General features: G+C 37.6%; 1 protein-coding gene and 1 pseudogene across 1 annotated transcript; one reads left to right on the forward strand and one right to left on the reverse strand.

Annotated features, from left to right (window-relative positions):
* Positions 1 to 2,392: 2,392 nt before the first annotated feature.
* Positions 2,393 to 11,177, forward strand: LOC113677585 (visual system homeobox 2). Its single transcript, XM_027194404.2, has 3 exons — positions 2,393 to 2,780; positions 3,443 to 3,666; positions 10,487 to 11,177. Exons 1-3 carry the CDS (start codon positions 2,543 to 2,545, stop codon positions 10,889 to 10,891), a joined length of 867 nt encoding a protein of 288 aa, XP_027050205.2. The 5' UTR covers positions 2,393 to 2,542; the 3' UTR covers positions 10,892 to 11,177.
* A 1,509-nt stretch (positions 11,178 to 12,686) lies between these two features.
* On the reverse strand, positions 12,687 to 14,118 carry LOC149043080 (uncharacterized; annotated as a pseudogene).
* Positions 14,119 to 16,166: the final 2,048 nt, after the last annotated feature.

The raw sequence follows: 16,166 nt of genomic DNA on the forward strand, positions 1-16,166 counted from the left end.
TTTTCCACACCCAGAAGGCAAATTTAGATTTTAAATTTAAGGTATTGCGGTTAATTTGCCAAAATTTAAATGGCTTTCTATGCAAGGGGATTTCCAAAGAAAATAAAAAATAATAATAATAATAATAATAATGAAAAAGGCTAAAACATAAAACAATCACGCAAGGCCTTTGAAAACTCAAAGTACACAATGAGAACCACTGGTGAACTTGGAGAATTTAACCGCCTCAGAGAAAAACAATTCTTGTTTTTCATTTATACACTAACGTTACGGTACGCCCTTTTTAGTTAATGAAGCTAAGAATGTGTGCTGTATACCAACGCGTAGAAATCTCGCGCTAATTCTCTATGAAAGAATTTCCTTTTGAAATCCCTCAGTGATTGATTAATCTTAGTTCTATTACGAAGCACTGAGCAGCGAATGCCTCATTAAAAACAACTCATTTGGAAGGCTGGAGATCAGGTCTTTTTTGTGAACTAATTTGACTTCAAGCAGCTCTCCGACAACACTCAGTGGTGACAAAGGCTTTTCGGCCTTAGGGTTGCATTGGGGTAATGGTTTTGGACTAAGACATTACCGTTTCGTTGGGAACGATGCGATTTTCCACGTGTACGTCGGCAGCCTTTAGAGGAAATCAGACTGTTAAATTCTCATGCTTTCTACCACAAACCAACATTGTTTTTAAAATTTCTTTTCCCATCAGCCTGGCTCCCGGAAAATTTTCTCAGGAGTGCGAAAGAGAATTTTCATAAATTGATAGAGATAAAATCACTTACAGAAGGCTATAGAGTAAAGGTTTAAAAAATTGGTGGCGGGTTTTTTCGTTTGCATCTAAGTTTATTCTTCCCCAGTGTAAACGCCGAATAATTTGTCAGAATGTGTCCGGGGTTGTTCAAATTCTTCACCCGTGGAAAAAAAAAGAGCAAATGTTTGCCGATTTTTGGTAGATTCTTCTCGAAGAACCTATAGACTTTTGCACTTTTTGGGTCAGCACTTTGTAACACCGGCCAAGTTTAATTGAGTTGAGGGTATTTCTTTTGTAAACCAGCGGACGAACGCGGCCTCATAAATAAATTCAGATTTCTTTTCATCTGATTAAATTGAGTTATTTTGACGACAGCGCAGATTACTCCCTCGGTGTAAAAAATACAAATTGCAAAATGTATTGAAATCTGAAGTCAACAAAAAACATTCCGACTTAACGGTTTTGTAGCAAGAGAATTCAAACAGGAATAATTGTATTGGATTATCCATCGACCATTATTATAAAGAGGAACTAATAACTTATTGCTGAATAAAATCTACTGCAAATTGTCGGAAAAAAACTTACATAGAATTAGTTTCGTTCATTTGCAAAACAAGCCAACTTCAATATGTTGTTGACGATTAAACAAAGTAACATATCAAAAGGAAAAGGTGTAATTTAAAATTTTCGGCTCTATCGTGCATTGAAAACAAAGGAAGCTATAAGCTGCCAGGTCTGATGCACTTGAGAGGTATCTAATATATTCTCAGCTCATAAACTCTTCGATCGGTCTTTCAGTCGCACCATGGGACATTTCATTGTTTCTCTATGAGTGACAACTTGTCAAATATCCTCTCACGCTCACTTCCAGTTTGACATCTCATGCGGTTCTCTTCCGAGGAGCACTGACATGGTTTCCTAGACAAAAGATAAAAAATCTTCAAGATCTTTTCGAGTCATGAAATAAGCAACTCTATAGCTCCTCAGAGCTTGAATATGGTAATATCAGCGGGGAACATAATACCCTCTTGTTTTTTAAACACTCGCCAGGATTCAGGTGGCTAAGGTCTTTGATAATGTCAGCTAAAAGGCTTTTACGAAAAAAGGGCTTTAACAACAAACTGTTAATCCTGGCTTTTTCTTCCTCGATTGAAATGTAGCAGGCTGGATATTTTCTTGTCGCAAATCAGCTTTGCTTTTGCTTTGTAAACATGCCGTTCTAAAGAGCGAAGGAACAAAAAGATGCGCTTTTAACCCATGTTACATGATGTTTCAATGTTTACTTTCAAATCCCCGCGCTAAGCTCGCTTCAGTCACTAATTAAGTGTAAAAAAAATTGACTGCTTGTCCGCACAGAATGATGAAAGACGACGGACCGATTCAGAAAGTTGGAAAATATCGCGAAACAAAGGAATAAAAGTTGAATGCGGCTTGGGGGATAACTTGATGTGTTTTTGCGGGGTCTAAGGTAACTCTTCGTCAATTCATTATTTAGATGACCGCCGTTTGATCGATAATATAGCTAATAATACAGCCGTATAAAGAAGTTTGACATTTAGGTGTCCTGAGGCTTGATTGACAGCTGCGGATTGATCGTTAAATTTCCTTCGCATTATTTCTCTGTTGAGGACAATAGCTAATTATAGCTAAATGAAGATAAAAGTGATTGCAGGAATATTAAAGCTATCCAGATATATTGGGCCGCCGTGAAGTGAATATCGCACCATCACCAAGGGAAGACGGGTCAAAAGTCTTATTAGGAATCGCCTGGGAGATTTTTCATTAGCCTCTAACATCATGAACCGCGAAGTACAATTTTGTTTTGCTATTCCGCGCGCCGAGGGATTTCCTCCTGTCAAACGTTCTTCCCAGATTCACTCGTTTGCTATTCAGGACATCCTTGGTCTCAGCGAGAAGAGCTCAAAACCGAAGGCGGCAAGTCACCAAAGTGTGAGCCTTGTAAAATGCTTTTCGCCGGTTTCAGCCCGATTAGAGGCTCAGAATGCCGACCACGAAAAGGCTTCTGCACTACCAGGTGAGTGTCTGCCACAATTTCTACTTTGTTATCCCAAGATCAGATTTCGTTTAACTGCATTTTAAACACCCCTTCTAAGGCTGTTTTAGTGAGCTGTTCCGCTGCGGTCCTCGGTGTCTTGATTGGAACAAATGATCGAAAGTAATGGTTTGTAATGCCCTAATTAACAACTGGTGTTCATTTCAAGCCTTAGCAGACAGATTCGTCAAACCGTCGGGGATTTCTTTCCGTTATCTTTTTCGAGTAATTCCGTGAATTTGCCAGAAAACTTTATTCTCAAAAGACTTCACAATGAAATAAATTTGGTTTCCGGACGATAGATAGTACAAACCTAGGCTAGATTTACTTCAAAATGTTTGATTGCATTTTAATGGATTTCTAACTGAACGCAACAAACTCCGGAAAAAACAGCTGCCACGCTTATAATATAGTAGAGTTTCACAAGAAATTTACTAACGCTTGTATGTTTCATTCCGCTATTTGTGTTTTGTATTACTATAAGAGTTTTTCGCGTTCTGTCACAGCGTATAAATTTGTGGATAACAATTCTATTTAGTTTCTATTAAAATGAAAATGGCAGATTTATTCCAGTGAGAGACTGCTAATTCGCAGAAATATCAACTCCTTCAAGGCGTCTAAATGGAAAATCATTTCATCCTTAGATCATCACGGGACAGACAGTAGTAAAATTGATAAGTGCCTGTACCTAAAGGGAGACAAAACTACGGCGAATAAGAAGGCACCCAAAAAGCGTCGACATCGCACTATTTTCACAAATTATCAACTAGAAGAACTGGAAAAGGCTTTTAAAGACAGCCACTATCCTGACGTGTATGCGAGGGAAAACCTTTCTGCCAAAATCGAGTTACCCGAAGACCGAATTCAGGTATAGTTAAAAATATTTATTTATTTATTTATTTTCTACTTTTCCAAAAACATTCCAACGACAAGCGGGGGAAAAAAATCCCTGAGGAAGGCTCAGTCGGCCTTTAAATTTTTAATTAGTATATTTTTTTGATTTTTGATCACCTTCCTTCAGTGCGTGGCTCAAAAAGAAGACATCTGCCTTAGCGACGCAAAGTAATGCTTTTGTACCGACGACCTGATGAGCTTCTTATGCAGATAGAACGTCCTGGAAAAAATTGAAATGAAACTGAAAAAAAAAAACAAATCTGCGGTGATTAAAACACAAACGATTCGCGGCGTGTAAATGCTTTGCCCATCTCACCGAATTTGTTTTGTTCGCCAAGATGGTGAAAGCTCCGGGAATAAAAATTAGTCCGCAATTGGCATTCATTAGTGTTCATTAAAGTTATGAACTCCTTTTAATTACCGTAATTATACGCCGACCTGATTTCAGAGCCGCAGGTGTTTCTGATTTGACAACAAGCGAGGTTTTCAATGATTCTTCATTTTTTTTCTGAAATAATAATGATGATAATAAACCGAGACTCACGTCAAACAAGGGCTCGTAATCTTGAATACTATCTAAAATCCACACTTGAGGTAAATTAAAAACCAAAAAATTTGAATTTTTTTCTCACCATAAACCGAACAAAGCGTTCAACAAATGGTGCCAAAAATATTGTTAGTATATTAGCTATTGTAAAAAAATCGGCGGAAAAACGGTCTTTAAATGTATGCTTTCCAAAATTGGAGGGAATCTTTATGCGACGGAAAAATACATCGAAAGTTGAACAGAAAAAGGAGCAAGCCGGTGTGCAATTGAAAAATTTTAATTGCATGCCATTTTTTTTCTTTGAACTATGTCGCCTTTTTGTTGAGCGGATTCACTTTTTCCTCGGAATTTGAAATTTTACATATTTGGTGGTCGGTAATTGCTTTCTTAATTGTAATTCAACGACCTTTTCGGTATAGCCATCAAGTTGATTTAGCGCCCTTAAATTTTTATTATTGCGTAAATATAGCATATTATACGAGTATATGGCGGCGGAAATATACTGCGATAACATGCCATAAAGCGAAATAAAAACTAACAGGAAACACATACAGTTCTAATGAAGTTTGCACGAGGGTGAAAACTAACTTGTCTATATTTCATTCTCAAAGTTGACATGAATCAATACTAAAGTTTGCAAAAGAGTCTTTTCATCTGTCACGGTTTGCAAGTTAAGGTATATTGGGCTAATGTAAGAATTTGACTTAGGAAAACATCCTTCAACCACATTTCCTAAAAGGAGACATTTTGCCGGTGGGTTTGCGTTTAATTTGGAGCCTAACAGCCTTTTCAATTATACACTTGCAATGTCTCACAAGCACGTTTGTGTTGGGAAGTTTTTGTTTTTCGTTATCATTACATCGAGAATTAAATGAAAGAAAATTTGACAAGCCCGTTTCTCACAAGTACTGTTGTAATTACTTTTTAACAGAATCCTCAAACACTGCCGGAAAACCTCCACATTTCAATAAGCTTTGACAAACAATGATTAGCGAGTTAGGTTTCGTCTCGAATTCTCCTTTTTATCAGTCTCTCGACTTTCCTCAATCTTTGAATGAGCATTGATCTACGTGCATGATAACAGGTTTTCTCTCGATTTTCTTTTATTTCAAAAGCTGACAAAATTTCCGCGTAGAATACAAATTTGCGTCGCGTCATAGCAAAAGAACGCGTTCATTTCGCTGCCACTGAGAAAAACAAGTTTAATTCTCCTTGACAGCATTTGTAATTGTTACTTGTGATGAGATTCAAACTGTGTTTTCCCGCTGAGATAGTTTAAGGCCGTTGTTTCAGTCAGGATTAATAGCTCTATTCAGCTGTCTTGGCAAGCGAATTAGTAATCTTACACTGACCGTGCTAGCGATTGATCTGTGTATTACGATATCAGCTGAATCATTTTAGCACGCACGGATGAATCGGGAGCGTTTTCATCACCAAAGAACTCCCGGCGCGGGGGCGACTGAAAAATGCATTTGACCACTTCAACCTCGGCGAGTTTGGATCCCCTTTAGGAAATGACAACAGCGGACTCTGGGCTTGGGTTTGAAGTTAAAAATTAGAAATAAACACTTTGTAAAAATTCAGACTGAACTGCTAAGAGAAGTCCATAAACTTTTCGCTGCTAATCAAAACAATCGATTTGTGCTTGAGTTCACCGCCCGTAGACAAATTGAGTGCGCGCTCGAAATACGTACTTCGTTATTAAACTACCCATCTTCATTTATTTGAAGGACTGAAGACAGTCTTTCTAATTAGAACCTTTGCCATACATAATGTTGTCTCCGTACTGTAAATTCGTTACCAGTTTTATACAAGGAAATCTCCATTTTCGGTTCGATTTGATTTTTCTAAACACCGCGTCCCCGTTTTAATTACCGTTGCCCAGAAGAGTAAATAATTCGATGTTGTTTCGAGTTTTCTAGCTAATCATTAAAACCTTCAGTGATATCTCTGATTTATAAGCAAGCCAATTTTCGCATGCTTGAGCCATAGGCTTACTCTTTCAGCCAAGATACAATCAAAGAAGCTGCGAAGCGGCGCCATTGTTTATAATGTTTTTTTCCAAATTGCCAAAACAGACAATCTAATAAGAAAACGGCTTAATTTCTTTTTTGAGAAATTGATGAAACATTCAAGAAAACCTAAAGAAAGAGAGGAACACGGTGTTGATTTAAAACAGCGTGCACTCCAAAACTTGCCTTTCAAGTGCGTGTGTTTTACGGATAAATTTCCACTCTCCGGAAAACACCACGCTAAGTTAGATGAAGCCCTTAGGTCATATCAGAGATCTTTTAATATTTTGTTTGTTATTTTACTCTGTGTCCTTGCCTATTGGCTCTTTTGTAAAGCTAATTTAAACGAAGCAGTGGCTACCTCTTGAAAGAAATTCTGAGGTTGTTTTGACTGCATTTAAAACTAACTAGCTTTATATCCGACGACCAGAAGCAGCTTCAATTTGTGAAAACATACAGAAGGAAAAAATGAAAACCATGAAAGAAAACTCTCTCCAAAATTATTAAAAGTTATATAACTTCAAAAATAATACAACGAACGTGTTGTGGTCAAATCATACTGTTGTTCGTCACAATTTAAACAATAGAAGCTTGAACTGCTCATAAATTTCCTCCATCGTTTCTATCCGCTGGATGTTCCTTTCAGTTCAAAATTGCATGGTAAAATAACGAAAAAGGAACTTCTTAAAACAAGACAGTAGCTAAGGAAAATTGTTATTGTTACAACAAAAGTACATCAAAAATTAACGAAGTCGTTTTCGTGGGTGCGTGTTACAACTTCCGCCATCTTGCACATTTGCGACCGTAAACTTCTGGGCTACACACATATCCATTTTAGTTCGAATATCTTCTCCGTAGAACTTATGCTTTTGCTGAATATAACATTCACCAATCAGTGCTAATAAAAAACATCATTAGAGAAACTATAATTAGGCTTAAAATAAGTTTCCAAATTGCCTTGGTCGAAAATGTCACAGAGAAGACAACAAAGAAACATTGTTCAAGACTGTAAGTTAGTAGTCGGCAGAAAGTAGAAAAAAAAGCGTTTAAAAGATAGGAAGATTCATCAGGAGTAAAGACTTCAAATCTACTTTACAAATTTCATTTTTTTTGTTTCAGGGATGAAAAACTGCACGACTTTCGTTAGTTGTATAATTCCGGCAGTTCACCTGCTTTTTTTTTCGACTCAAAATGTTTACCCAAACTACTTCAAGTCAGCTTATAAACTACCCATTTATGTCCAGCTGTTTGGAACGGTTCGCGAGCGCTTATAAAAATCCTCCTACAATCATAGTTCGAAAAGTGAAAGACGTGAACTTTTAAGTAACGCCGCAAAACGAAAAATTGTTTATACTAAATTTGTCGTTGAACAGTATGGCGTTGGTCGGTTAGGGCTTGTTTTAAATCAACATGACAATCAAAACGAACTAAAGGTCTCGTAAATTTTGCTCCAGGCGATGTGGAAGAGTAATGAAACTAGTTTATATGCGGTAAAATTAATAGACTCGTCATGAAATCGAAGTTGAAAAGAAACTGTTGCTCAGAATTTGCATCCAAATTTTCAGGCTAGAAATTAAGGCTGAGAGACACGACTGAAAGCCTACAAATGAAGATTCAAATGAAAATGGAAAATAAAGAAAAAAAAAGACTCAAAAAAAAAAATGTTCCACTTATTCCAAATTAATAAATTTCAATTAAAAATTTGCTTCTCAATGAAAAATGCCCTGAATCTCAAAAAATTAATCACTTCCTGAACATGTTCGATAAATTTCACGATTTCAGGATACTTATTAAGACTTAGAACTAGATTCACTCCGTTTGCATGTTTGAACACAACAATGTTGCAAAAAATAAACGGAAAATGTATAGTTTAGCGCGTATAGACTGCTTTTACTGTTTAGAAATGCCTGATTAGTTTATGACAAAAGTATTTGCTTCCTTTGGAGACAATTTATCACGTAAATCGCAGTCTTTTGTTCATCAAATTCTGCTAAAAAAAAAAACTTTGAAAAGAAAAAGCACAAGGTGAAGCTTAAATCAAACTAACAAAGAGCAAGGTGCATTTCGACAAATTTTTTTCTTATCAGCATCTTTTCTTTATTATTTTTCGCGTCGTGGTGGCCGACAAGTTATTAACTATTTTTGGCCTTTTCGAGGACAGAAGAAGAAAAAAAAATGAGTAATTTTAATCACAAAGCTGGGAAAACTATCTTCCGTTCTTTTGTCAGAAAGGCTTACTAATTCAAACCCATTTAATAGTTTAAGCGTGTGGCCACGTTTCTTGTTTTCAAGGGTTTCTGTGTTTGCATGCCGTGCGCCGAAAGAATAACTTTTAACTGAAAACTTTGCGCGCTTCAAAATGGGAACGGCTGTTTGTCTCTGATAAATCAAACAATCATTAACAAAACAATGCCATTTAGGAATGAATAGATGATAAATATTCTACACAGTCTTTTTTCTGTCTTCTCGGCAGATTATAACCTTGACTTTTAGGTCTTTACGAATCGGCGATAAATCTAGCTTACATAACTGTAATGCACGAAGCAAAATGGACTCCTTAAATTAAACAGCTTTTAACTTAAAAATAAAAAGTAAAAAAAAAAAAAAGCAGTTAAGTTATAATTACTGATAGAAATAATTTTCTTTCCGTTACCTTTTTTTGTTTGTTTTTTTTTTGGTGGAATCATTATGAGAATCTATCGTTAATTAATCGTTGCCCTCTCTCTCATGGTCATGAAAATTTCGAGAGGAAACTAAACAAAACTCTGATAAAATATTCTCCTTTTACAACATTCAAGGCATATAATGAAAACCTGAAACTATGAAGACGCTGTTTTTCTGCGGCCTGAGTTACAATTGCTTTGAGTTTTGCTGTTTTGGCGGTCTTATTGCAAACACAAAAGAACAAATTACGAAAACTCCCAGTAATACGACACTAACAAGCAAAAACAAAACATTAGTTTTGAAAAGCGGGCCTTCATTGTATGAACTTGCTCCTCAGGCAATCTAGATCACTAAAGATCATTACGATTAATTTTAGAACAAAACGTGCCCATAAATAAGGTTTTGATAGCTATATAAACTTACTTTTAACGACCTCACGCATACTCAACAAAATCACTAATTCGTACAATAATCAAGCCTTCCACAATAGGTCATTAGGCATAAAATTAACACATAAACAGCGCTCGAAAAGCAGAAATTAATTGAAGCACCAAGTAAACATTGCTTTCTTTTTAATAACGTAAAATTCCTGGGTTGCACACCGCCAGCATATTATGAAAAAAGTGAACAGATTTCCGCTTCGATAAGTCGAGTTTGGGATTACAGAAATTGGACAGGAGCAAGTTTCTTATTCGGTTCAGAGCGACATGAACTGTTATGAAATAGGAAGTAAATTTATCGGATTGGAAAATTAATAACTGGAAAGTTTATCCCGGCAGCCTTGGAAGGAAGATAACTCTGCTTATCTCTGTTTATTAGTTTCAAGTTCAAAGAAAAGACTTCCTCGAATGAACAACAAAGACGTCGTTTTCTTTAATTTATTCTTGGCCTTTATTTTCCAAACTGTCTTAGACCTTCCGTTTAGAGAGCCTTTCTTTACAATTCACGCTTGAAGAGGCTCTTACCTTGTTAAAACTCACTGCGAATAATCAAAATTTTCAATATTCTTATAATAGGGGGGCCTGTTTTTTAAGTTGATGCTATTTTGTTTGAAAATATAAATCTCAATTTCCTCTTTCATAAAAACGCTATCAGAGATATCTATACTAGATGCATGTAGTCAGTTATATGTTAAGGAACGTGATATATTTGACTTTGTTTAACAACAATTTGTCTCGACTGCAAAAAGCCTCAACCAGAGTTGCATGAATAATTTTCCGCGACATTTTTTAGAAACACGAGGACTGTGCTTTTCGAAAATCATCGAACATGAATTTTAAATAGAAATCTTTGATCTTATGTAGAATGAAAATTAAGGTAGATGTATTCTTAAAATTAAAGTTTTGATTTTGTCATGAGAGAATTTTCAATCGAGTTTGGAAAAATTATTCAGGAGTAAATTGCTTTTGCAAATTGCAAGTGTTTTGCGCTCTCGAAGTCGGTTCCTCACTGAACTTATATAACTTATGGAACAAACACTCCTTCTTTAAATCATTTTTGCCTTGCTCGCTTTTTCCAAAGATATTTACGAGCCCAAACTAATGGAGTAACTCTTATTTTCACTTCGTCAGGTCTGGTTTCAAAATCGACGGGCAAAATGGCGAAAGAAGGAAAAGTGTTGGGGTCACAGCTCCATAATGGCCGAGTACGGGTTGTATGGAGCGATGGTACGACACTCCTTACCCCTTCCCCCTCATCTCACCTCTAACTCGGCCCCATGGCTGCTCGGCATGCATAAAAAAGCAAAGCTCATGGAAGATAAAATCAAGGTAGAGACTTCGAAAGAGACTGGGGATGACCTTAGGTCCCACAGTATTGCGTCACTGAGGCAGCGAGCTCAGGAGCACAATGCCGCAGTCAAGCATCTTCAAGAACAAGAGGCCATGATGATACAGGTGTATAAAAATAAAGAATCGAAGGAAAGGAAGCTTTCCGACAGTGGATCCGAAGGAGAAACCGATTTGGAAGATATGTGATTAAAAATGAAGAAATAACAGTCCTAAAATTAGAATCTTAGAATAAGATATCGACTGTGATGTATAGAGGAATTTTTCGATTGACCGTCATAAAACTAAAAGCAAAGTAGTCTCAAGAGCCTATCATAATAAGGAAAATGTCACTAGGAGCCAATGAAGAACTTGAAAACTGTCTGAAGCGCGGGAAAACGCGGGTGATCTAGTCGCGATTGACTTAAGTTTTGAATCTGATTGGTCAAGAAAGTGGCATGACTTTTTTAGACCAATCACAGAAAATAAAGCAAAACCAAAGCATTGTGGGACTACTTTCAACATTCAATTGAAAATTTCTCTATCAAGCCATTCAAGACTAGGCACGAATTAACAGAATGGTGGGAAAATTGGAAGAAATGGAAAATCTTTCTCGCCAAAACTGAAACCAACAGACAAAAAGCAGGAAAATATTACGACGGACACAAAAGCATTGTCCCTCCGAGCCTCAACTAATAAAACACAATGCGTATGTAATCTATGGCCTGGTAAAGGATTTTACATCAATGCTTACAAAAATTAATCATTTGTGCACAATGAAAAAAAGTTATTATTACTCAGTGCAAAGTATGTAGGATGCTCATGCTTCTAAGAGCCTGTTACAAAATGAAATGAGCTAAAACATTTTTATCTTGTACATAGTTACAATAAAATAAAGTGTTCTCTGAGTCACTGTCACCGACAAAAGTCCATTTCAGGATTACTCTCATGATCACTCGAACGCTAAGGTCACACGATAACTAAATTATAGAAGTGTACTTTGTAAATGACGAAGAGCCTGTCCACAGAGAAATGCTGTATGGAAGCTTAATGGTATACAGTTTGGAAAATAAAAGCTTAGAGGTGTTTGAGACGAGCATGGCGAACAAAGGGCGAATGTAATTGCTTTTAGAAAGGACCTGCTTCAACGTGTTTAATAAACCAAGAGTCTTTTTTTTTAAATATTTCAAAACTAAAATCTACACAGAAAAAAATTTACAGAATACACGTATTTAGGTGCCGAATGCGTCTCAGAAACTTCAATAGTATTTATCAGATATTTGTAAATAAAACGCTTCAACGTTATTGTGTTGTTTTGATTCGAAGTCTCTTCTTAGGACTCATCTGAAAAAACGACACGGAGCATTCTAAAGATCGAAACTAAGGCAGGTCTAAAACTTTTTTTTGCTTCTAGAAGAGCTCTGCTGAGACTTCGACTTGACCCTAACACGTGTCTGCATTAAACAGGTTATGATAAATTGCACAGGCCAGGGTTATGACTAACCAAACTCTTCGGTATGTTACAGCCTTCCATTTTAATCTTACATCATGTACATCATGTAATGGCTACGTTATTTCATCTGAACCTCTGAACCTTCATCGTTTATGACATGCTTGGGGGGAATGGGGGGGGGGGGGAAATTTGAGGTTTTGCACCCCTACTCGAGGCTTCAGGTAAGCGTTACAGTTAACTAATATACTAAAAACACTATCTGACACAGGACGAAATCACATGTTTCCGTATTTCTGAAACGTGGCGGAAACATGCAACTCCACGTTTCCGTTATGTTTAACATGCACAAAAAGTGGTCCGGTTCCGTTGTATACGCAGCAACGGAAACGCGAGAAAACGTCACGAAACCGGTAACGGAAACACAGGTTATCCGTCGTGTTTCCAGAACGGTTTAACACGTTTCTGCCAGGTTTCCGTTTACGGATTCTTGCAATTTCGTCCTGTGTGAGATGCTTCCTATTCCAGTGTGAGACAAAGATAGTTGGCCGTTCTGAAAAATGTTTCCTTAACCAAGTAACCTAAATTTTCCCAGACACAGTATACTGTTTATATGTTTGATTCTTGTGACATTAGGATGCCTGCACCCCTGCAGAAACAGAAGGCTCGTAATGGAAGCTTGGCCTTCCTGTGGCCACTAAGGGTGGGTTCTCAATATTTCGTTGCATGCCGCACGTGGTGACGGTTGCTGTGGTGTCACTGATTTGGAGACTACATTCCCGTGGCACACTTTTAATGGCAGCTCTAACTGAGTGAAGTTTTGTTCCACCATTTCTATTGCTTGTCGAGCTTCAGGTCTCACTCCACTCCGTCTTGGTCTACACAGATTCCTTGCAATTTCTTCGGCCTCTTGGAAACCTTTTCTCGACAGCAATTCAATAAATGCGACGAGAAATTGTTTGTTTCGAGAAACGTGTATAATCGGGTTGACAGTAGAAATCAATTGTATTAATCCAAGCACGAAATGACGAACTGTAGTTTTTTCACTTTCCGAAAACTTTTCTCCGAATAGAAACCATGTGGTGGACATAAGACCCATTGGCAGAATGAAAAATAGCAAAACTGTCACTATTATCAAAGTGGTTGACTTCAAGGCCTTTTTCTCTCCCTTGAATTTGGCTTTGGCCTCCTCAGAAACTTGACAGGTAAGAATCCGCTTTTCATGGCGTCTGGCTTCCTTATACACGAGGACCTGAAGGCAGATGATTGAACTCAACAATACTATTGTGAAAACTGCGACTAGAATCATTGTCGCCCTGGAGAAAAAAAAGTAAACAAGAATGCCCGGGATCCAGGCGCAGACTGATAAAACTATAACACGCGTTTTAGTGAACATTTTGTGATGTGTGAAAGAGTACTTGATTGTGAGGTATCGTTCTCCGCATATCAAAACCAAGTGACATACTACAGAATGGCAAATTAGTGAGAAGGAGAAGCTAAAAGCCATATTTACTTGGCAAAACTCGTGAAAACCTTTTCATAAAAAAAAATAAAAATAAAAATTGTCATAACTCCATGCAGAGGTTGAACAACCAACCCAGTCACTAGATCAGTAAGCGCTAAAGATGCCAAAAACATGTTGGAGTGAGTTTGAAGACGTCGTTTCGTTTTGACGGCCAAAATAACCATCGCGTTCAAAAACCAGGTGAATGGACAGGCGACGATGCTGAGAATAGCCGCTGCGATCAGAATACTGTGTGTTAGATCGGAAAAATTGTATCGGAGACGAACTGGAAAAAAAAAATGATCACAGCTGTTTTCAAGGCCAACCGAAGAGGACCGATTCATTTTCGTCACACAGCAGAGTGCGTTTTTCGATAACTGTCTTCGCTTAAACGAGAACTCTTGCAACTGAAAATCGCAAAGAAAGTGCGTTGCTTTTGAAACTGAGAAGATAAAGAGAAGAAAGAAGTGAAGTGGACGTAAATGCAAATGTATTTCCTTTATCAGGGGCGCACCGAAAGTTGAAAAATTGACAAATACTTGTGAAAAAACTTCTCGTGGTTGGTATTCACGAGTTACAACAGAGACGATGAAAAATGTTTCAAATACTTATGACAAAATTTCTCGTGGCTGGAACGATACCAGCCACAACTGTTTTTTTTCATAAGTACCAGATGTTGCCAAAGAAACAAAATTTATTGTGTCGGTGAATGAATTTGCCGACGAAGAACTTGAAGCCAGGAAACTCGGATATCTCTGTTGTTATTAATGTAATTAACAAATACAGGATCACGTTAAGCGGAAAGCAATTAGCTGGGAAATGCGGTTTGAACGCATGCCACACCGAGTGGCCTTATGTGGTCGATATTTTGTATTGGTCGCTAGTAGAGGGACTAATTACCGCCGGCTCAACTTTCATCTGTCAAAAATCGGCGGTTTCGTTACTCTGAGGCTATGTGATATGGGTCAATTTTCTAGTGGATATTTTAAAAACTATCAACGTATCTGTAAATGGTGCTTGTATTCCATTAGCAGTACAAGATCGAATAGATATGGTTGTTACACTGAGTACTGGCTAATGATTTATATCCAGCCTAACCTGCTGAAAGCCTTTTCTTATGAGATAAGAAGTAAGCAGTAAAAAAGGCTTTTACCGACTCCATAAATGTTTCTCTCAGAGCTTCTGTAGGTTCAAGAAACTGAAGTGTTTTTTACCCCGCGAAAGAGGAAAGTCCTTTTGCGACCTCATATATTTGTCTTTTTCCAAGCCTCCTTTCGACACTCTCTCGCTGAGAAGGTCATCGGTAAACAGTTCGAACCGAAATAATGGCAATTTAGTGTTCCTTTTTCTGCCTTTCAGTCTTTGACTATAGTCATGTGCTTCATCTGCCCACACGCACCTAAATGGCGTACTCTTGATCGACTCTTGATCCAACTTAACACCCAGTACAAGCTACTGAATATTCTACGGTGATATTTTTGCATCAAAATCCGGCATTAACTTCAGTCACCTTGAAATTTCCATGGACAATGAATGGCGCAAGCTTCTGATTCTCACGTCAATCTCGTCTAATGTGAGGTTCGGTGGGTAGTGAAAAGAACTTACTTACAATGTTTTGCATGCATGTATGTAGTTACTGTGGTGTTACTGATTTGAAGGCTCCATTTCTCGTGGCACACATGGCAGCTTGAACTGAGTGAAGGTTCTGTTACACCATTTCTATTGCTTGTCGAGCTTCAGGTCTCACTCCAACGCGTCTTGGTCTACACAGATTCCTTACAATTTCTTCAGCCTCTTGGAAACCTTTTTTCGACAGCAATTCAATGAATGCGACGAGAAATTGTTTGTTTCGACAAACGTGTATAATCGGGTTGACAGTAGAAATCAATTGCATTAATCCAAACACGAAATGACGAACTGTAGTTTTTTCACTTTCCGAAAACTTTTCTCCGAATAGAAACCATGTGGCGGCCATTAGACCTATTGGCAAAATGAAAAATAGCAAAATTATCACTATCATCAAAGTGGTTGACTTCAAGGCCTTTTTTTCTCCCTTGAATTTGGCTTTGGCCTCCTCAGAAACTTGACAGGCAAGAATCCGCTTTTCATGGCGTCTGGCTTCCTTATACACGAGGACCTGAAGGCAGATGATTGAACTTAACAATGCAATTGTGACAACTGTGACTGGAATCATTGTCGCCCTGGACAAAAAGAAGTAAACAAGAATGCCCGGGATCCAGGCGCAGGCTGATAAAACTAGAACACGCGTCTTAGTGAGCATTTCATGATGTGTGAAAGAGTATTTGATTGTGAGGTATCGTTCTCCGCATATCAAAACCAAGTGACATAATACAGAATGGCAAATTAGTAAGAAGGAGAAGCTAAAAGCCATATTTACTTGACAAAATTCGTGAAAACCTTTTCTCTGCAGCATAAAAATTGTCATAACTCCATGCAGAGGTTGAACAACCAACCCAGTCACTAGATCAGTAAGCGCTAAAGATGCCAAAAACATGTTGGAGTGAGTTTGA

The sequence above is a fragment of the Pocillopora damicornis genome, chromosome 7 (genome assembly GCF_964200805.1).
Source record: "Pocillopora damicornis chromosome 7, jaPocDami1.2, whole genome shotgun sequence".
Taxonomy (NCBI): domain Eukaryota; kingdom Metazoa; phylum Cnidaria; class Anthozoa; order Scleractinia; family Pocilloporidae; genus Pocillopora; species Pocillopora damicornis.